Source organism: Myotis daubentonii, chromosome 3, assembly GCF_963259705.1.
Source record: "Myotis daubentonii chromosome 3, mMyoDau2.1, whole genome shotgun sequence".
NCBI classification, from domain to species: Eukaryota; Metazoa; Chordata; class Mammalia; order Chiroptera; family Vespertilionidae; genus Myotis; species Myotis daubentonii.
The window spans coordinates 5,794,999-5,817,232 of NC_081842.1; the positions used below are offsets into that span (position 1 = coordinate 5,794,999).

General features: G+C 46.6%; 1 protein-coding gene across 1 annotated transcript in view; it reads right to left on the minus strand.

The window, feature by feature from the left end:
- The window catches only part of DSCAM (DS cell adhesion molecule), a 460,072-nt gene that overhangs the window by 19,811 nt on the left and 418,027 nt on the right, over positions 1-22,234 (minus strand). Inside the window, exons 29-31 of the mRNA XM_059685889.1 lie at positions 14,650-14,680; positions 8,547-8,662; positions 4,775-4,924 (exon numbers count right to left, since the gene is read on the minus strand). Coding sequence (XP_059541872.1) covers positions 4,775-4,924; positions 8,547-8,662; positions 14,650-14,680 — 297 coding nt within the window. The remainder of the gene's footprint in view (positions 1-4,774; positions 4,925-8,546; positions 8,663-14,649; positions 14,681-22,234) is intronic.

Below are 22,234 nucleotides of genomic sequence, written 5' to 3' on the forward strand. Positions count from 1 at the left end.
GCTAATGAGTCTCTTCCAGAAAATTACCCAGTTCCTTACATACATGCTGAGGGTTCTTCATTTTTATTCTTGAAGTTTCTTGCAACTGCTAAAGCTGTGGACCAGGTTTATACCTGGTATGGATGCTTGTGGGGGAGGGGTCAGCCAGATAGTCCCATTTCAAGGACACAATTTCCTCCAACCCCCCAAAACCCTCGCCTGCGTTCCCTCCGTCAAGCCCACCCACAGGTGGTGGGGCCGAGACCCTCACTCCCTCAGCCCCCTTGCTCACTGACATCCCCCATGTAGAAGGTTCCATGGGCAGGAAGCACTTGTCAGCTTCTAGTCAAAGCTCCAGCTCTTCTCAAGGTAATTTGATTCTTCACCCCTTTTCTCTAGACCAGGACAGCCGGGCCGTGGCCTGATAATGTTGGGAATATAGGTCATGATATTACTTTCCTGAACCGCAGCCTGCAGTTCCGTTCTGCTCTGGGCAAACGTGTCTTAATCTATAGCATGCGGGGGTAGGTGACACATTTTTGTAATAATCAGGTTTTTGGAGCTGCTGTGTGCTTGAACTGAACTCTTCTCTATGACAGCGCCTGAGACAGCAGCGAAAGTCAAAATTTTCCTTGGATCCCACACGGTAGCTTCCTTTGTCTATTTCACTGGCTCATCTACTGGCCTAACGCGTGTTGGAATTCACTGCTCCTGCATGGAAAGCCTTTTATGTGACGCCCCAACGTTGTAATATAAATACAACTTAGCGATGCGGCCTCACGCCTGCTAGATGGCTAGTGAATGAGAGGGTAGTGACATACATAATTCTTGGCCTCTCAGCATCGGCTCTGACCCTGCCTTAAGCTCCTGCCCATGGAATCAAGTGATTTTCATGATCCTGAATTTGGGATGAGAGGATTTTGTGGATAATGGGGGCATAAAACATGTCATGGGTGCCGTGATCATGGTATTAATCCGTTTTTATTCCCTGATATTATAGGTGTCCAGGCCGCAGCTTTTCATGAGGGATTTCCCAGCTGTCTCAGAGAGAAGATGAAACTGGCAGGACTGGCTACTCCTGTCACTCAGTAAACCAGCATTCCTCACGGGATTATATACACGGCGCTCCTCGCCCAATCGGATCTCTCTGCAGTGCTGTGTCCGGTACCACTCTGGGCGATGGAGTGTGCGTTCTTTCAAAGTCTCGACAAAAAAGATCCAATCCATGTTGTAAACTCTTCCTACTGAACAGATATTGGAATTTACGGGGTCCCTGGATATCCTGTTAGGAGCATCATCTCTACTTAAAGGCAACAACAGGGGGTTGAGAGTGGGCGCTTTGGAGCTAGGTGCCCTAACTCCCGCTTCACTACTGGCTGGCTGTGAGCTCATCGGAGGTGCCCACTCCCCTCGCCTCTGAGGTCTGGGGCAACATCGCCCACCTGCAGAGCCTCTGTGAGGCGTGGAGAGAGGAAGCTGTGGGCACAAGGGAGGGCTCAGCAAATCTCAAGGTCCAGCCCATGATTCCTGAGTGACAAGCACCAGGCAAGGGATGGAGCACGCCCTGTCTAATGGGAAGATGCTAGCAGGACATTTGGTAGGCTGATCCAGGATGGCTAGAAACTCAATTTAGAGGGTTTGACAGAGAAAATACCCATTAAAAATCATCAAACAAGCCCGGCCAGTGTAGCTCAGTGGTTGAGCATCGACCCAGGAACCAAGAGGCTGCCGGTTTGGTTCCTAGTCAGAGCACATGCCTGGGTTGCAGGCTCGATCCCCTGTGGAGGGTGTGCAGTAGGCAGCCAATTGATCATGCTTCTCTCTCATCAATGTTTCTATCTCTCTCTCTCTCCCTTCCTTTCTCTCTAAAAAATCACTAAAAACATTTTGAAGAAATCATCGCACGAGATGCTGGAGGTGCCTGTGGTGTAGAAAGGAGCTCATCAGTAGTGCTGGTGGGACAGGAGCTGCGTCTGGTGCATTTCTCAGTCCAGCCCCGTGCACATCAGGTGCTGCGTAGATGCTCTTTGCACAAATGAATGAGTGGTGGATGAGTGGATGACTTCCAGGTAAATATGACAAAACAAAGCAAAACAAACCCCAGGTCAAATCTAGTGTTTACCACTTCACATGCGTTTGTAACCTTGCACATTTTGTAAGTAAAATAGATGATGGTAATAATCTCATTGGTGAGAGTCTGCAAAGTGTGCTGGGGGGACTGTGTACATATTAAAAGGGACCCTTCCCACTGGGGGAGGAGATACAGTGTCTCAGGAAATGGAGAACAGAGAGGGAAAGAGCAGATTGCCCAAGTCCTGTTCAAAATGCTAACCGTGAGTTATTTTCTATCCCCTCTACTCTGGTTTCAGAGCTTGACAGTCAGTCAGCATCCTATATAATAAAAGCCTAATATGCTAAGTGTCCAGTTGTCCAGTCATCCGTTCAACCAATCAAAGCATAATATGCTAATGATATGCTAAGGCTGCTCAACTGCTCGCTATGATGTGAACTAACCATTAGGGGGAAGACACTCCGATCGGTAGGTGAGCTTGCTGCTGGGGTCCGGTGGAATTGGGACTAGCAAGATGGGCCGGACACGCCCTGGAGCCCTCCTGCGGTCCCACCCCAGCTGGCCAACCTCCTGCGTCCCTCCCCGGCCCTGAACATGCACGGGTGGGGTCCCTCGGCCTGGGCTGTGCCCTCTTGCAATCTGGGACCCCTGGGAGGATACTGGAGAGCCGATTTGGACCCGATTCCGCAGGCCAGGCTGAGGGACCCCACTGGTGCATGAATTCGTGCATTGGGCCTCTAGTTTCTATATATTTACTGGATTCCTACTGCGTGCAGTGCTTGTGATGAGTTGGGGAAGCTGACAGGAATGGAGTCCCAGCTTTTGGTGTATCCTATCCACATGGCAGACAGGGAAGGGAATGAGGTATGGACACAGCCGAGGCCTGTGTTTCACAGGTTGAAAGAGACAGACGGCACATTGTGCGATGTCTCTCATCCTCGTAATAAGAATTTGTGGCAACTCTTTGGCAAACAGAAAATGCTTAGAGACACAGAATCCAGGATGCTGTCACATTCTAGTGTGCAAACAACTTATTTTAGACACTCTTCTTAAAAATAAGGAGTTCTACAATGACAACACAGTCCTACAGTAACTAGATCGGAACAACAAGGTCCTTTGTCATTGAGGAAATGGACTATCAGTGAACCTCGGCAAATATGCCAGGCTGCAGTGAGGACCTGCTCCAGGGGCCTGACGTGACACAGGTGTCACCTCTGGCAGTGGTGACAGGATCTGTGGTACAAAAGGCAACCAGAAAACTGGGCTTTAGGAAGTGCCTGGCCCAGGCTCCTGGGGGTAATTCTCGGGGGTGAGGGGGTGTGCGGGGGAGGGGTATAGCCACTGGCTCTACTTCTAAATAAAAATGAATGCACTTAGTCCCTCCCTCACTATGTGGTTAGGAGAGAATATTTAATGAAAGATGACCCCAAAGATCTTTCACTACTAGAGACTGTTCTGCAGAAGCTGAATGGATGACTCTCCTTTCATTAGGAACTAGAGACGGACGCATGCATTTGAGTAGGTTTGCCTAATGTTTGTTGACATTATTTAGTGAATTCCTCGCAGATGGAAGAAGTGTGGCTCTGTCAGCTGTGGTTGCTGCATGGGGCATGACCCTCAGGTGGAACCCCCAGGCTCAGAGGGAAAGGCAATGTGTGATGCTGGCCGAGAGCCCCTGCAGGACTGGGCCAGCCATTTTTTCAGTTCATCCTCACCACCTCTGTAGCATGGGCTGGAAACCCAGTTTTCCAGTGAATCTCAGTGAGGGTTAACATGGTTTTCCTGCATAATACACTGCTGCTTAGGGGTCGACCAGTTAGCTCCATGAAGCTCAGGGCATTCCACAAATGCTCGACAAGTCAGAAATTATGGAGAATAGCTTTTAACACTCTAATATTTATTTTTCTAATTATAACACTCTAAGAATATAAATTTTTACAAAGAGAGTGATTAGAGATTTAAAAGCTAGACATCAAAGCTTCCCAAAAGATAATAATCGGGAAATCAATTTCTCAGCCTTTAAAGAGATTTAGAAACAATTTCAATTATGAAGGAACAAGAATATCTCATTAATAAGCTCTAGACACCTATTAGGGGATTTAATTTCATTGCAGTAATTAATTTCCATATATCACATATGCAAATATTGAGAGCAAAATTGAATATGATCCCCAGACTCACCAGAATTCTATTTTTTCTCAAACAGTGTGTTCAGGACAAAATCATGAGCTTCGAGGACAGGCAGAGAGACTGACAGCTTTGGGCTGTTCACCTAACTCTGCGGAGACTCAGTTTTCTCTCTGTGAAATAGGGGCTATAACATGTACTATGTAAGTTGTTCCCTTGCAGGGCTGTTGCAAAGATAACAGATACGCTATCGTCTCTCTCTCCCAGTCCTGGCGCAGAAGATACACACTCATATTAATTACTTTTCTCTTTTCCCGTGTTGCCTAAATATAACAAATGAATTTGACCTGAAATTTCGAGTACTTTCATAGTAAACCAGTACCAAGAGTTATTGGCTACAACTGACACCGTTTAATATCAGCTTAGCTCAAGCAATAAAACTTCAACGTTCCAATTAATGATGCCGTCATCCCTATTGGTTTCTGAGGCCTAGGGCTGGCCACCCTTCCCCCACTTTCCTTTGACAGGGACGGAGCAGGTAACATGCTGTCAGCATCGATATCACCCACACCATTCAAGTGTTGTTGGACCACTCACTCGTTCCCGGCCGAGCATCCGACACATCCACCAGGGGCCCGGTGGCCTGCGACACCGATTGGTAATGGACCGTGTGGGTGACCGTCAGGGACTTCTGCTTTGCGGCCTCCCCAAAGTCAGCATCCGTCAGCAGCACGGTGGAGCGGTCATCTAGGGAACAGCAGGGACACAGAGCCAAATGTTTATCCCCTGTACACGACTCCTTGGCCTTTCCTTAACCACCACAATAACCTCATCTAAAGCAACAAAGACAACAAAAAATGGAAGCTCTGCATTAGAACTGGTCCAGAGTTCTAAAAGTGGACTATCCCTAGGGGTTCCTCTGGGAGCATAAATGAAAGCGCATGACCTCAGAGAAGGGTTGCTCCACGCCCTGGGGCCTGGTCTTTTTATTAGGAAGCACTGATTTGGGGGCGGGGCTTGCTGCAGCTTCCTGTTTGATAGAGTTTGGGATGGATGTCAAAGCTCACCTGGGACAGCACCAGCGAGGTGGGCCCCACCCAGCTGTGGGCTGCCATCTGGAGGAAGCGCTGAGCACTAGGAAAACTCCACTGAAGGGTCTATACCGGGGAGGTCACACTGAACTTGGCAAATGTTTGGGGGTTGGGGGGGGCGGGGAGAAGAAAAAGTCTTCAGAGTGTAGGATTCCTCTCTTTTAATTTAATGGTTTTGAGGAATGTTCCTTTTCTTCTCACCTTTTCTGTGCTCTGGTGACTCTAGAACATCCCTTAGTTGACTTCTCAAAATGACTCCCTTGTCAGAGTCTCCTAGTCCTATTGGTGTGGGGACATGTGGGTTCCTGGAGCACGAGCCTGGGCTCAGATGAATGGGGGGCATTTCAGTGCTTGGAGCAGCAGTTGGTTGAGCTGCGTGTCATGATTTGGTTGCCTCAAGATTTTCATTATTTTACTTTGAGACTTTCCACACTTTCTTAAGAGCATCCTTACTCCAAGGGGAGCTCTGGAGAGGATATACGGATTTGTCAGGAATTTTCAGGGACCGCAGCCTGGGATGGAGCTCGTGTGAGCGATCAGTCAGCGGGGACCAGGCTACGGCGTGCCTCGACGGGGAGTGGGAATGTGAAAGTCACAAACAGCACAGCGAGACTTCTGTGCCCAAAAAAGGCTCTGAACAGAACGAACCTTACAAAATCCAATTACTCAGGTTCTGGCAGGAAAGGAAAGCCTCTTGAAGTCGGAATAAAATTTCTTGGCAGAGAAAGCACAGGAAGACTGCCAAGGTGTCTGCTGGCATTGCAGCGTGTGGCACTGGGAGTTTGGGCCTCAGCAGGGGCAGGGCTGGGCTTGGGGGGCTGGCCCCGCAGCCTTCACTGGCCCCTCAAGTAGGCGGCCTTTCCATAGAGACGGCTCCTCGCCGCTGGAGCCGGCATCAGCCCTGGCATCTGCACGTGTGTTTCATGAACAATACGGATGCCTTGTGGTTTCCAACATGCTGCCGGCTAGGAGCAGACCAGGGCATGTGCGGGGCCAGGTTGCAAACTTTTAATGGGAAAATTCTGGTGCCTGTCAGTGTTTGAGGTTCACCATTCATTCCAGGCAGAAATGAATGGCACTTTCATATTGGACTCTTGTAGTCTGAGCCCAGAGCGTTTGAAAGCATCGTATTTCTACTTCCCCAGTAATTAGAAAATGCCATCGACCACTGTCAGCGTCGCCAGGAGGGAAGTGACTCTGGTGACGGATGAGCCTGCGAGGAATGGGATGCATTTACTGAAATGACTACGGCAGCTCTGTCTCTGGTTTGGGCCAGTGATTGGCTACTGGGAGATGATGCTCTCCCAGGCTCCGCCCAGCTTTTAACAGCCTTCCGTGGAATGCTCAACACTCTAGTGTGGAACAGGTAACAGATACCCTAACTATAAGGCCAAAGGGATTATATTTTGATTTTTGAACTGATATTTCAAAATAAATTTTAGTTTTAATGCCCAGGCTATTGAATTTAATGAAAAAGTTTCCCGCTCTGGCCGGGTAGCTCAGTTGGGTAGAGCATCATCCCAATATGCCAAGGTTGCGGGTTTGATCTCTGGTCAGGGCACATATAAGATTCAACCAATGAGTGAATAAGTAAGTGAACAACAACTCAATATTTCTCTCTCTATCCCTCGTTGTCTCTCTCTCTCTCTCCCTTCCTCTCTCTCTAAAATCAATCAATGAATAAATAAAAATATTTCAGATATACCACTGAAAAGAAAAAATTATCAACGAACAGAACATGGTGCCTTATCCTGCTGAGAGTGAGCTAATGAAATCTCGTGTAGTGCAGGATGCCCCCTCACACAACATGGGTGCCTTTTAACTGAACTTGGTTGGTGGAAAGTCAAATTGGACTTGACCGACCCTCTCGAAGTGCTGGCACGCCCAGACAAAACTAACAGCCAGGGCCTCAGAATTTATGAGCCATTAGGTCAAGAGGTCTCCGCTGTTCTATTAGAACATAAAGCAGGGCAGGGCGAGGGGCGAGGCAGGTGTCCTGCCCACCTGGCCGTTTGCCACTGCCTTCCTGGCAGGATCTAGGGTACGTGCTGGGAGGTAAGTAGTTTCAGCCAAGCCACAGGAAAGGGCTGCCCTGGGACCGAGTGCCAGAGAACACTTTCGAGAACAAACAGAGGCAGCCTTGGCAAACTGCCCTGGAGTCTGTTTCCATGGGTACTGGGAAGCTTGGTGATACTTCTGAGGCGAGGGGTTCTGGGAAGTAGCCTGCTGATATGGAAGCAGGCAGCTGGCGGGGGACCCACCCAGCTTCTGCTCCCAACCATCTGTGTGACCTTGAAAACTACATGACCTTGAAAACTACGTGACCTCTCTAAGTCCTGGTTACTCAGTTGTACCCTTTCCCTATGTGGGTTAGGAGGGTGAAATTAAATAATGCACATAAAGAACTTGTATGCATATATGCATAACCCACAGACACACAGTAGTGTGGTGAAGGCCTGGGGCAGGGGCGGGTGCAGGCTAGAAGGGACTGATGGGGAAAACAAGGGGACATCTGTAATACTTTCAACAACAAAAAATAAAACAAATAAAAAAGAATTTGCAAAAAGTGCGTAGACAAGTACATGGCATGTAGAAAGCTCTCTCTCAATAAATGCGACCTATTCTTCCGGTCATTACTGCATGGAAATACGAAGTCTCGGATTCTGGAGCAAATGGAACTACCTGGGCGGGCAGTGTGGGTGGTGGACTTGGGGTGGAAAGAGGAGGGAAGGAGTCAAGACACCTGGGTCCTGGGCACACAAGTCCCCAAAGCCTTCCAGGTGTCTGTCTTGCCATCGTGGGACAAGGGCACTGTGACCCCCAAAGCACTGGGAAGACACGGAGACTGCGTGTAGGTGCTGGGGGTGGGGAAAGAGCCCCCGCACAGACATTTGTCTGTTAGGTGTTCAGCAGAGTTGCGACGTTCCCGCTAATGGAGGCCTTGGTGGAGCTGATGGGGAGGGGACGTGGTGGGCTTCCAAGTGTGCGCCCTTCTAGGGTTGTTTGATCACAGGTGTTTGTTCTACAGCCTCTCCAGGGGAGGCCCGACGTGGATCAGAGTTGGGGAACTCCGATCTCGGGCAACCTCTGAGGTGAATACACGTTCATTCCCCACCACATTTGCTGGCACTTATTATTCTCCTCTAGCTTCCTACTTCTTTGCTCAGGCAGCATTCAAGATGCTCTCATACCTGCTACTTCCCACACCCCATTGGGTGGGCTGAGAGGGCGTGGCTGTGGCAGCCACGTGGTGCAGAGCGGCCAGCGTGGCCCCTTACCAATGGTCTCCATCGTGTCTCTCTCTTCAATCAGAAGCTGGGCTCTGGGTATGTCGATGTGCATCCTCAGGGTCTGCTGCTGCTTGCTCAGGGTGTCCGAGGTCCGGGTGTTCTTGCTGGGAAGGAAGTAGGAGGGAGGTATGAACACACACAGCTCAGTGGTACATCACGCCCGCCTGTGCTTGCGCACCACCTTGGTTTCCTATCTAATGATGCGACTGCCTTGTGGGGAGGAGGGGGGAAGAACATGGCAGGAAAATGTTCCCTTTATTCAAAGTGTGTTTGTTCATAGTACATTTCAGCAGTCAGTGTCGAGGTTCAGAAAATACAAATTGCTAATGGAGCTTGAGTCTATATCTATCAATAGAACTTTTGTAACTTCCCATTTCTTGTGTAAAAGTTCAGTGGGGGAAGGAGCGATTTTAAACCAACAACACTTTTATTGGTCAGGTGGAGAGAGCCTGCTGGCAGCCAGGGAGGAGGTGTGGGACCAGCCGTTCATCGGAGGGGGTCTGACTAAGGGATTTGTAGTGATAGCTGGTGGGGTTTTATTTTTGTTCTGGTAACAAAGCATCAGCCTTGTTAGCTCCCCTGACATCCGCTCAGTGTTCCTAACAGGTATTGCATGTTAGAATAGAAGAAACCCCGCCATTACTGTAAGAACTCTATCTCAAAATTTGTGTGCCAGAAAATGACTCTTGGAGTGAGCTGCCTGATGATCACAAATGAAAACAGGTAGTAAATGGCATGTGATAACCGCATTCAGTTACAGCCCGGAGTAAAAAAAAAAGTCTGCATGTTACACAAAAATACAAAAAGAGGAGAAAGGCTTTAATTAGCCATCTGCACTGGAGAGCTGTGCTCCGTCTTTACAGAATTGTAAGGATCGGGCAGATTTTGAAAATAATCCTCACTTACTGGAACACCCTCTGAGAGGCAGCTGTCATTCAGGGGTTTCAATCAATGTGGTAATCCACAAATCCAACTGAGAATTGTCAAGATCTGTTCTGAGACAGCTTTCTGGAGCCTAAATGATGATTTCGTGACAGTTCATGGAGGATAAAGGGGGTGTCCCTTCTACATCTCAGTGCTTTTCCTCTGACCAAGCATTCACCAGGAGTCCCAGATCCCTCCTTGCCCCCGAGAACTCTTGTCTACTCTTGAACCTTGTGGCTGAAGGAATGCTAATCCTGCGAAGGTCAAGGTCACTCGAGAGGCCATTAGACCTCTGCATAGGGAAGTCCAGGTTAATATCCTGAATATTTTATAATGGCCCTTGTTTTTCCACTTGTGTGTAAACAAAACTGCCCCCCAAAATAACCTCTTCTGCGGGGCGCATCATTCCTCCCCAGGACTTGACCTTGAACCAGATTTCCTGCTCCACAGATGAGCAACTGGGTCATGTAGCTAGATTATGCTAATTACCCAGAGCCCAGATTCAAACGTGTTGGCCTGAATTTTTCACAAGGTCTGTATCCTCTTTTAGTTACCTAACTTTGTTCTCACTTTGTGTGTGGGTAAGTTTTTTAAAACAAAGATCCAAATACTCATATGAAATGAAGAGCATTTCAGTGACCTGGGCTGTGGTTACATCATGCTTCGACAAGCTCTATTTCCCCCAAAACATATGGGAACTACTCCCTGGTGAATGCCGGAAGGACCTGTTTAGAAAGTTCACTAGGGACTTGAGCTTGTCCTTGTACCAGAAATAGAAGAGTGAGCCACTCCCCCCTGCTCCTCATGAATAGTTATGAGGCAGTCGGGGCTGCTCTGCTAACCAGCCAGGGACGCGGGGAAGGCTGTTCTTAGCAACTAGGAGTCCGCTGGCAGACTGACGCAGGAAGCCAGCTACATGACTGTGCTGCCTCATGGCCCGTGACACAGGTTCAGAATATGATTACACTTTGCGAAGTAGGACAATCGGAGCTGGAGGTAAACGGCTCCTCCAAGGACCTTTGCCTCAAAGCCCTGCAGCCAGAGGCAAAAAAAAAAAAAGGCCCAATCAACCTAGAGAGCCAGGGCCTGATTGCTCCCCCCTCCCTTTGCAGTTGCTGAGCCTTTACTTAGAACACTCTACACCCCACCCTCACCCTAGTACCCACGGGGCTGGCTCCCTCCCTCGCTCTTTTAGAAGGAGTGGGCTTGGCCCTGTGTGGGAACTCCTCAGGCTTCCTCTCCCCATTCTCCGCTGAATCTGGTCTCCTTAGCACTGGATGTTCCCTAGCATATATGTAATGGGCTTTTCTATTATCTGTCTTCCCCACTGGAGTATAAGCTCTACAAGGGGTATTTTTCATCTATTCTGTTCCCAGATTCTCCCTAAAACTTAGAACAGTATGTGGCCAAAGTAGGTGCTCAATAAATACTTGTTGAAGGTTAGTGAGAAACCACGCTGTTTCGTGAGTCCAGTGTGAGCTGAGTGACAAATCCCAGAAGCTTTGCTTAAGGACAATAATATTCTCATTCTAAATGAGTTATTAGGTCCTGACTAAATTGTTTCTTTGCTTTAATTTTTGCTGCCATATTTTATAACCTATTGTTGTATGAAGGCTGATTCTCTAAAATTATAACAATTGGTCATTAGAACAGCAGCCAACCTTAAAAAAAATCTATTTAAAGAAACCTCATTTATGACCTGAAACAATATTCTGAATGCTTTCATTATGAAAACAAAAATTGCCTCTTTTATATAATATAGGATCATACTAACTATATTTGTTATTATTGAAATATAACCTTCCACCACCCATTTGCCATCCGGTTGTCTGACTAAAATGACAGAGCTGATGCTGCATAGTGGATGGCACTCCCAGGGTTAGCCAATAAATTACGTGCAGTTGCTATAACTTTTTAAAGTTTTACTATTTCCTTAAGCTTGTGGGGAAAAACTAATGAATACCTCTGCGCATCACCCCCCTCTCCATCTGATATGGAACAATTTGTAAGTATAAAAGAACTAAGGCTATCAGAATCATGCCATCACAATAGCTGGGAGCGTTATTTATACAATGTGTACAAAAATATGAACATCAAAAATGCTAAATGAATTTAAACTCTCAATTTGAACCCTTCTCTGTTTACAACGAGCCCTTGCGAACATTGGTCTTTGGACAATAATCATGTGTTGGGTAGTGCCTTAAGGAGGCCACTCTCCCCTTTTAGAAAAGGAGTTTTCAAACACTTCTTTTTGCTTAATCATATAAAAGGAAAATCCTTCCCATCTGGGCATGCTGGGTGGAGTGTCTCTTCTCCCCTTCCCTGGGGTGACTGGCTTGGGTGAGAGGGATGAGTGTCCAGTAGCATGAAGCCCACGGACTGGAGATGGTGCCATGTGGGAGGGCCCCCAGAGCTCTCAGGTTGTCTCTGTTTGTCCTGCCTATACCTGTCTGGCTCTGGGAGATCTAATCCCGCTGAAATACACAGAACGTTCTTTGTGGGACATGGTTGGAAAATACATGTTACATTCACCCAGATCACAGAATGATAAAGCCAGGAACGATTTCCAATGGGTATTTTTAGGCAAGGGAAGTTGCACACAGAGAAGGAAAATGACACATCCAAGACCACCCAGCCAGCTGGTGGCAGAGTTAGGCCTAGAATGTAGACTGGTGGTTCTATGTTCTTACTGCACCAGCTTGCTAACTCCTCAACTTCCTAAGAAAGCAGCCGCAAGAACCAGGGACAGCGATTTCGTGGCCTTCTCTGTACTAATGCATGTGACTTGCCTGGACTTCCCCAGTCACATTCAAAATAAGGTTGGCCAGAGACTCACCAGGTAGGTGACAGGTCTGTTGTTGCTTACCCTGTTAGCCTAACTTAGACTGAACTGACTGCATGATCGAAAGCATTGCTTTTACCTCTAAATCAATCCCCAGAAATCCACATATTTGAGGAGCTTAGAAGCGTTCTTCCTTTCCAATCGCTTTCACCCTTTGGAGGAAAACTACCTCAACTACCTCAATTGGGAGCAATTACTAGTTTTAATGTTCCTACTTTTCACGTTGGCAATAGTCAACTGGGAATAGCATTATTAATTCCTACTCACATCAACAGGTGGTCTTTCAACCACAGTAATTGCCCTATTAATGAAGAAGATGCTTTCTAATGTCTTGCTTGGGGCTAATGAGAAAGGGGAGGGCTGCATTCTAGGGCAGCAGAGAAGCTAAAAAATACCAAATCATCCGAACTAAACACATGCTGAACGTGTCAGGAAACAGACTCCAGTGTCTCGGGCTTTGGTCAGAGGCATGACCTATGGTTTGGGGTTGGATGGAGGCAGCGGGCAGGAGCTCTCTGAGAGGGTTACACATCAGGAAAGTGGCCTGGAGTAGGGATAGGGACAGGGCCCTGCTGTGCTGAGCCCAAGTGCTGCGCAGTCTAAAGGGGCACCATATGGAGCTCCAGTCAGCCATTGTCAATTAGGCTGTGTCAGAGCGTTTCCAAGAGAAGTCAGAAAGCCAAAATTCAATGTGAAATCTCTTGATTTCTAAGTGTCATCCATAAATTCATATTTTAAGTCTACATTATACAATTTATTAAGTAGATGAGTTATTTAAATCAAATGACTGTGGCTTTTCCAGATGTTTTGTCAGATTTGCTCAACACAAGCACACATGTGTCTGGGTGCTTCCATGTGGCCACAGAAATGCCCTCCTACTCGCTTAGCAAACAAGCGCCGATTTTCACAAGAGCACGGACTCAAGACTTTTTGTGTAAATTTTCATGATCTCATGCCAGTTTGATCTAGTGTGATGTGGTTAGATACTTTCTATGAAGGAGATACTTTATAAGTCATTGGCATTTCTGAATTCTCTTCTCAGCTCCAGGTTCTTGCTCCAAGCCAGCTGACACTTTCATTGGATGCTTAAAAAGCATCCCACATTCAACATGACCCATACAGGTCTTTTCATTCTCATCAACACACCTCGCCCCCACCCTGCAAAAAATAAAATAAAATCCATACTTTGCATCTATCTTCCTAATCTTGGCAAACACTTCCAATGTTCGTCTGATTGCTCACACCAAGTATTTCAGAATTATCCTTGATTCCTCCATATCCTTTACCTACAGCTCACATTGTTTTACTACTTGGTGTGGCCAAACAGAGATGGCTGTGGGAAATGTAAGCCATGGGCCAATGGTAGCCCACCTCTACCTTAGGTCTTCAAAGATCCTGGTGATTTGGGGCATGGGCTCTTTCTGAATAACAAAAATGTGCTAATTTTTTTATGTAAAGATGGGGAAGAAAATTAAAGCCAACTGTGGTGGGGTAGGCAGTAGGAAGAGACCCCACACCCCATTGTCTTTCTTTCCTACATGAGACATCCCACAATGGCAACCTCAAATTCACCAGTGGGGTCCCTGACATTTTTTCTTACCTGGTTCCTAGCCTCTGATTATTCTTTTTCCACTTTTGATTTAATCATTACAATATAAAATATTTGAAATGCAAATATTGGGATATCTTCTATAGTTGTAAACATCTCCTTACTTTTTCAACTAGCTCTAGTCATTCAATACTGAGTGGGACAAAGTAAGTGCTGGGTGCTGCCAACCCGGTGATGACTTAGGCTATGACCTCCAAGACAGGACGTGAACGGTATTTGCAGCAGAAGTTGGTGAGTGCTCTAGTGCAGGGCGCTGAAGGTGCCGTGGGAGCTGAGGGTAGGGAGGATCTTCCCTGATCAGCCCGTTGCCTTGGAAGAGCACGGGTACCACAAATTTCCGTTTGTGGTTCGCTCTTAACTCTTCTCTTGCTACCTCTGTTAGGAAGAAGGCTTGACCTCAAAGGTGGTGTATTTGGGTGGGAGTAAAACCAAAGCCACTCACTTATAATGTGGCTTTTCTATTCCCAGGTCAATGGGGAACATTCTATCAGTTGAGTCCGGTCAACAAGAGAATACCTATGGCACGTATAAAAGTATACTATTTGCTATGCATATGCCCAACTGGGTATACATGAATATTCTGGTACACAGAATAGAAATTATATGTCAAAAAGAATATGTCTTATCAATTTTAGACTGTCATTTAAAAAATCATAAGGCAAGCTGTAAATTGTTCTTTTAAATATGATACCCAGAATGCTAGGTTTTATTCTTACCTCATGAGCATTTCAGCCAAACTCTTTGCATCTGGGGAAAGAAAGTTGACATTAGTGCATGATTAACAACTCATGAACATTCACTCATGCTTTTATGACAAATATTCTACAGAATCAGGTGACAATAGACATTTTGAAATGTGATTGTATACTCATATCACCACTAATAACCACAAGGTTAGTGGATTCCTTATTTCCTTATTTCTCCTACATGGGATATGTAATATATATATATATATATATATATATATATATATATATATGTATATATATATATATATAAATATTACATTATATATATATTACATTACATATATATTTTCATATATATGTTTATATGTATATATATGTTTTTACATTACAAAAAGCACATAATACTAGAGCCATAAAAATTCTCAGACCCCTATTAAAGGCTTTATTACAACCCATTTATTTGCCACTTTTAGAAAAACCCAACTTTATTTTTGGTTAGAAAATTAAAAATTTTAAAGTAATTCATTTATACAATGTAAATTCTACTATTTTTGCTATCAAAATATCAAAATAAAATAGCTTAGGCACCATAGGTCACTTACAAAAGGCATTACTATAGAGCTGGGGGGTCCCTTAGGTTGAACAAAGAATTGTGTAATTGGCATATCATTGTCTGGAAATTTGGCTGTTTATTTCAAACTCAGAAAAAACATTTTTTCTTTATTTTTTCCCCTCTGAGGACATTGTTTACCAAGACCTCTTCTTACCACTCCCGACTAAAGTAATTCCTACCTAACAATGACATAGAAAAAACAAGTCTACTTTTTAAAAAAATATATATTTTATTGATTTTTTACAGAGAGGAAGGGAGAGGGATAGAAAGCTAGAAACATCGATGAGAGAGAAACATCGATCAGCTGCCTCCTGCACACTCCTACTGGGGATGTGCCCGCAACCAAGGTACATGCCCTTGACCGGAATCGAACCTGGGACTCTTGAGTCCGCAGGCTGATGCTCTATCCACTGAGCCAAACCAGTTAGGGAAGTCTACTTTTTTTATGACATTGCTTTGACATTTTCATTGTCCTTAAAATATAATTTGGTTTTTTTACACATTTTGTCCTGGTAAAAATGAATGTTTCCTTTCTTAGAGGACAAAGGCTTTTTGCTTTCCTTTCATTGCTTTCTAAAAAGTCTTGATGTTAATAGTGTTACATGAACAGAACTTTCTGGAAGTGCCTTCAGCTGACTGTGTGACTGGCTGTACAGGGAAGAAATACATATGTTGGAGCATTTTTATATCATCTTTCATCTTTCAGGGGCTGACATTTAAATGCAATCATTTTCATGCTGGGGAGCAGCATGCCATTGCTGGGAAGTAAGGACAGTCACAGCGATCGCCACACGTGGGCTGGCACCCCCAGGATCCAAAGTCAGTCCTTCAAGTCAGCCATGCCAGTTCCCACTGCCCCCTCTGCCTGGGCCTGCGTTTGTGCACAGATGGTTTCAGTCTGGGAAGGGAAGAGCTCCCTTCTATCCCACCCATATGGTGAAGCAAAGAAAGCAAAGCAGCATTAATTCCCAGCTCATGCCTTTATATTTATCTGCACAAAGTAAACACGCTGAGTTTCTTCTCTTCCTGAATGATTTAACACTTGCAAAGTAAATATACATATGCAAATGCCAGAGCTTGGGAATAATTAGCTCTACGCAACAACCACGCAGTGGCGGGTTCAATACTCTAAGAAAGAGGGAACATTGCCAAGACGTAAACATTGTGCCTCAGCTTCCGATGGGAAGGTAACTCGGACGCAAAGGTCTTCAGAAGGGACCTGCTTTCCCCATTTTGCTCATCGTTCTTTTTCTATTCCTGAGGTCAGTCAGCACAGGTTTTTTTTTTCCCTCCTGGGTTTTGTTTCATATCAATGTGCTAAGGAACTGCAGGGCCCAACAGGTGAGAACAGTGCTCCCTCAGATACCGGTGGGCTCTACCTTGTCCACAGCGTCTTCATTGAGGTTAAGCTGCTCCACAGGAGTAGGTTGCCCAAGCCATTTTGATTTACCCTTCCCCGTGCTTAGCATCTTAGAGCACATCTGTTTCTCTGTAAGTCTTAGCTACTATGTCCTCCTCCTGATTTCATCTGATAGTGTGAGAAAAATAACATTCATGGGAATTCACTTCTTCCATTGAGTTCACCTACGAGAAGCTCTGGTGGAGTTGTAAGCACAGGGAAGGGGTGTGGGTAGTTGCCTTCACATGTGAATGTCCCAATATTCTGGAGAGCGGGCACAGGGTGGGCTGGGCTCCGGGCTCCCAGTTGAGCACGTGCTGGGAGTCTGGATTGTGCCAGCTACTTTAGGGCTGCTAGCTTGGGTTCCCTTGTATCAATCTCGGCCGGGAATCACGTCCTCATTCAGAAACCAGGAAACTGGAGCCCAGATAAGGCCAGTCATTAGCTGTAGCTGAGCGGGAAGTCCTAAGCAACGTCTGTTGGTTCAGACTCCTTTTTCATCACTATCCTATGTGTCATATCTCCAGGGACACACAGAGGAGCCGATGCCAAGTGCCAGCTGACTGATGGAGATGGTCACAGGAGACAAGGATGCCAGGTTGTCCCCACATTGGGGGGAGTATAGACTCAGATGGGAAGAGTGCTCCATGATGCAGAGGTAGTGTGCATTTGAAATGTGAGCTCCTCAGGAAGCAAGGGGTTGGGCAGTTAGTTGGACAGCACAGAGACACTTCCAGGGTGGTTGTGAATTGGGAATGGGCAGTACATTAAGGAACAAAGGGGATGTGACTGTGTGCTACTGAATATAATCTGGAAGCTTTTCAGTGTCCCAAGGGGAGAAGTGGAGGGCAGAGGTGGTGGGGGGTAGGGGTGGGTGCTATAAATGAGCACAAACAGGCCATCAGAGAGCTCAGAAGGGGGACTGGGGCGGGAACTGGTTGGCAAAGGTGAGAGGCCTTGAGGGTTGGCTTAGAGGACTGCAGGGAGCAGGGAGTAGATGACATCACAGCAGATAGAGGGTGTGGATACAGAGCGACAGTAGGAAGTTCAGGGAGACAGCAAGACCAGGGCTGGGAGTGAGGTAACACAAGGACAGGAACAGGAGTCTGGAAGGATACGGAAGCAGCAATTCGGGTGGAGCCTGAGGTCTTTGGCTTCAAACAAGCTGGAGTACTTAACATATTATAGAAAGCTGGGGTCACTAGGTGAAGCTGTTCAAGGCACATTTCAAATCAAGTTTGGGAAAGATATCAGGGCTGAGATGAGGCTCAGGGTCTTATTTGGGTTCATAGGGGGACAGTGGAAAGAGATGATGGAATCTTGGACACACCTCTGTATAGGGGAACAAAGAGAATCTGGGACAAAGGAAAAGCTAAAGGAGTTCATCACCACCAAACCAATATTAAATGAAATGTTGAAGGGTATAGAAGAAGAAGAAAGAAGAAAGAAGAAAGAAGAAAGAAGAAAGAAGAAAGAAGAAAGAAGAAAGAAGAAAGAAGAAAGAAGAAAGAAGAAGGAAGAAGGAAGAAGGAAGAAGGAAGAAGCAAGGAGAAGGAGAAGGAGAAGGAGAAGGAGAAGAAGGAGAAGAAGGAGAAGAAGAAGAAGAAGAAGAAGAAGAAGAAGAAGAAGAAGAAGAAGAAGAAGAAGAAGAAGAAGAAGAAGAAGAAGAAGAAATAAAAATAGGAACAGTAAAATGTCAATAAATACAACAAGTGAATCTAAAAATCAAAATAAATGAACAAGGCATCTAATGAATAAATTATTGAATAAAATAGAAACAGAGGCATGGAAACATAGAACAGACTGAAGAATCTCAGCAGGAAGAAGGGTGGGGGGTGGGGTGGGAAGAGATTAACCAAAGAATTTATATGCATAAACACTGAGTGGCCAGATTATTATGACCGCCCCATCAGTACAATGAAGTGAATTAGTTATGCAAATCCTATCTAATAAAAGAGAAAAATGGTAATTGGCGTACGACGATACCCTTTTCATTGGCTAATCAGGGCTATATGCAAATTAACTGCCAACTATGATTGGCAGTTAACTGCCAACTATGATTGGCAGTTAACTGCCAACTATGATTGACAGTTAACTGCCAACTAAGATTGGCAGTTAACTGCCAACAAGATGGCGGTTAATTTGCATATGTAGGCACAATGCAGGGAGGCGAAAGGGAAAGCAGGAAGAAGCCCCCTGCCACTGACAGTGATCGGAAACCCAGGGGGGAGCTAAGAGCTGGGGGGCAGGGCAAAGGCGGCCCTGGGGCCGCCTTTGCCCTGCCCCCCAGCCATGATCAGAGAATCAGGCGCCTTTGCCACCCTGGCCAGTGATAGCAGGAAGTAGGGGTGGAGCCAGCAATGGGAGCTGGGCACGGTCGAAGCTGGCAGTCCCGGGAGCTAGGGGTCCCTTGCCTGGGCCTAAAGCGGAGCCCACGATCGCGGGGCCGCTGCAGCTGCGGGTCCCCGCTGCCCGGGCCGGACACCTAGGCCAGAGGCCTCAGGCCTGGTCAAGGGGCCGATCCGGTGATTGGTGATCGGAGGGTGATGAGGGTCAACTCCTCTGGCCGAGGCATCAGGCCTGGGTGGGGGGCGGAGCCGGGGATTGGGGGGATATGATGGTCCCCTTGCCCAGGCCTGAAGCCTGGGTCAGAGGCGTCAGGCTTGGGCGGGGGGTGGAGCAAGCGATCAGAGGGAGATGGGGGTCCCCTGCCCAGGCATGATTCCTGGGCCAGAGGCCTCAGGCCTGGGCGGGGGCCAGAGCCAGTGATCAGGGGGGTATGGGGGTCCCCTGTCCAAGCCTGACACCTCTGGCGGAGGCGTCAGGCCTGGGCAAGGGGCCGATCAGGTGATCAGAGGGTGATGGGGGTCTACGCCTCTGGCCAAGGCATCAGGCCTGGGCAAGGGGCCGATCCTGCGATTGGAGGGTGATGGGGGTCAACGCCTGAGGGCTCCCAGTATGTGAGAGGGGGCAGGCTGGGCTGAGGGACACTCCCCCCCCCCCCCACACACACACCCAGTGCACGAATTTCGTGCACCTGGCCCCTAGTAATAATAATAAAACCTTGAGAGTATTTGCTTAGGAAGTTTTCAATATTCGGTAGTTTTGGAAGTGTCAATGAAGTACTGATGGGGTGGGCATAATAATCTGGCCAGTCATAATAATCCGGTCACTCAGTGTATATACTACCTTTGGACATGGATAATAGGGTGGTGAAGGCCTGGGTTGGGGTGGGTAGTAGGTGGAAGGGAGTAATGGGGGGGTAAAGGGGAATGTCTGTAATACTCTCAACAACACAGATTTAAAAAAATCATAGAATCAGAGAGTCTTCTGAACATTAAAGAATTTTCAAATCAGCCTCCTAATAAATGTTTGAGTCCCTTCCCTGGTGTCTTGGACAGATGTTAAAATGAGCGAGGCCATTGGTGCTCCAGGGAAGGGGTCCATGATGCCACTGCACATAAAGTGCCCACCTTCACTCCCAGGGTTGACCTGCCTATCAAGCCTGGTGGTCTCTCCCACCTCCACTTGTCTCCATGGGACCACTGCTTTGTTCTGTCTCCTTAGTCCAAATCTCATTTACTGATCAACAGTTCCCTCCCTCGTCTCCCCAACTTCAGTCTCTCAGCGCTCTAAGTGACAGTCACACTGCAGCAAGGGTGATGGACCTGAAACACCCTCTACTGTGTCACACCCATGCTTGGGAACTCTCAAAGGGACCTCCCGGCGAATGGGACCCCTCAGCACAGTGCCAGCCTTCGCATGCTGGTCCCACATTGTCTGTCTAGCCCTTCGGACCCCAAACCTCTCTCTGAGTGTCTCACATGTTCTGCAGAAAACCCATCACTCTGTTCCCCCAAGGCCTCCCATATCTTCTGGAAACATTTACAAAGCATCCGACTATGTCCATGGAGATGCCATGTCTGTTTCTTGGCGTCTGCTTTCTGTTTTCCAGGCTGAATCCTCTCATTTTCTCAACTTCTCCTCAGATGACAAAATTTTTAAGTAATTCTCGTAGGCCTCTCCTCTATGAAAGACCTGTGATTTCAGACTGTCCTTTATTAAATGAGGCTGAGCACAGAACCGGGGAATTGTTTGAGGTCCTCCTCATACACCAGTAAGAACACGATGCTCATTATATGTGTTGCAAATGAATTTTCACAACTTGCATAGAAGTCTTTACAAGTCTCCCTAGTACATTTTATCTCCTTGGTTCCAGCTTTTTGAAGTCCTTTACAATTTGGATTATTCTTCCCTCTAATACATTAGCTTTCCAACCCGGATTTATGTGAACTCAAGATCGGCCCGGCCTGCCCTTATTCTGGCGACAGCCTGGAGCCCCTTATTAATCAGCCCTGTCAACACGCCCAAGGGGTTTGTCCAGGCCTCCAGGGACCCCGTCATTTCCTAACTGCTCACACACCATCCTTTCTATAACCCAAACTAGTTTATTTCAATCTACAATTTCTAGAATTTACTGTCTTTGAAAATGGGTATAGAGTATAACTATTTTCTAACAAGTTTAGTTTGACTCTTCAAAGGTTATCCACAAAGGTTTTGGGTTTATGTCTGTAAAAAAAAATTTTTTTAAAATATATTTTATTGATTTTTTACAGAGAGGAAGGGAGAGGGATAGAGAGTTAGAAATATCGATGAGAGAAACATCGATCGGCTGCCTCCTGCACACCCCCTACTGGGGATGTGCTCGCAACCAAGGTACATGCCCTTGAGCGGAATCGAACCCGGGACCCTTCAGTCCGCAGGCCGACGCTCTATCCACTGAGCAAACCGGTTACGGCTGTCTGTAAAATTTTTGCTCAGAATTCTAAAATATTAGGATTTTGGAGGTCTACGGACTGGACCTCATGACACCTTCCTTACTCCTCCCAGTGGGGACAACGGTTTTCCCTTCGGTGGACGGTCCCAGCAGTGACTGGTGTCACAGCATCCTGCTTGTCACTTGGCAACTATATCATAGTTTGCTGTAAACATGGTTTGCATTCCCCTACCAGCGAGGGGTTGGGAATGTTATTTAATTTAAATCAATTTATTTTATTTTATTTATTTTTATTTTTCTTATTCCTGGTGTTTCATTTATTTCTTATTAGATTTTGGTGTGTGCTTTTTTAAAAAAAGTAAAACTCCACTTCTAAAAAGGCTTAAAGACAATTTACAGAAATAAAACAAAGTATTAATTTAAATCAATTTAAATGATCAGGGGCTCTGATTATTTTTTCCAATCCTTTCCTCCCTCCCTCCCCCCTCCCTCTCTTCCTCCCTCCCTCTCGTACTTCCTCCCTCCCTCCCTCCCTCCCTCCCTCCCTCCCTCCCTCCCTCCATCCCTCCTTCCCTCCCTCTCCTGACTCTCAGTCTACACTTTCTGGCTTGCCCAGCACGCCTCTTGCTGCACATCAAACAGGGCAGGTGCTGTGCCTGCCAGCTGTTGGTATGAGAACATCGTCCCAAGCCTCTTCTTCTTGCCCAACACGCTCAACAGCCTTTGACGTTGCCAGTCACATTTTCCCACGAATTGCGGCTCACTCTGAGCTTTAGACTTTGTGACAACTTTCTCCAACGGCCTCCTACTCCTCTGTCTGTCC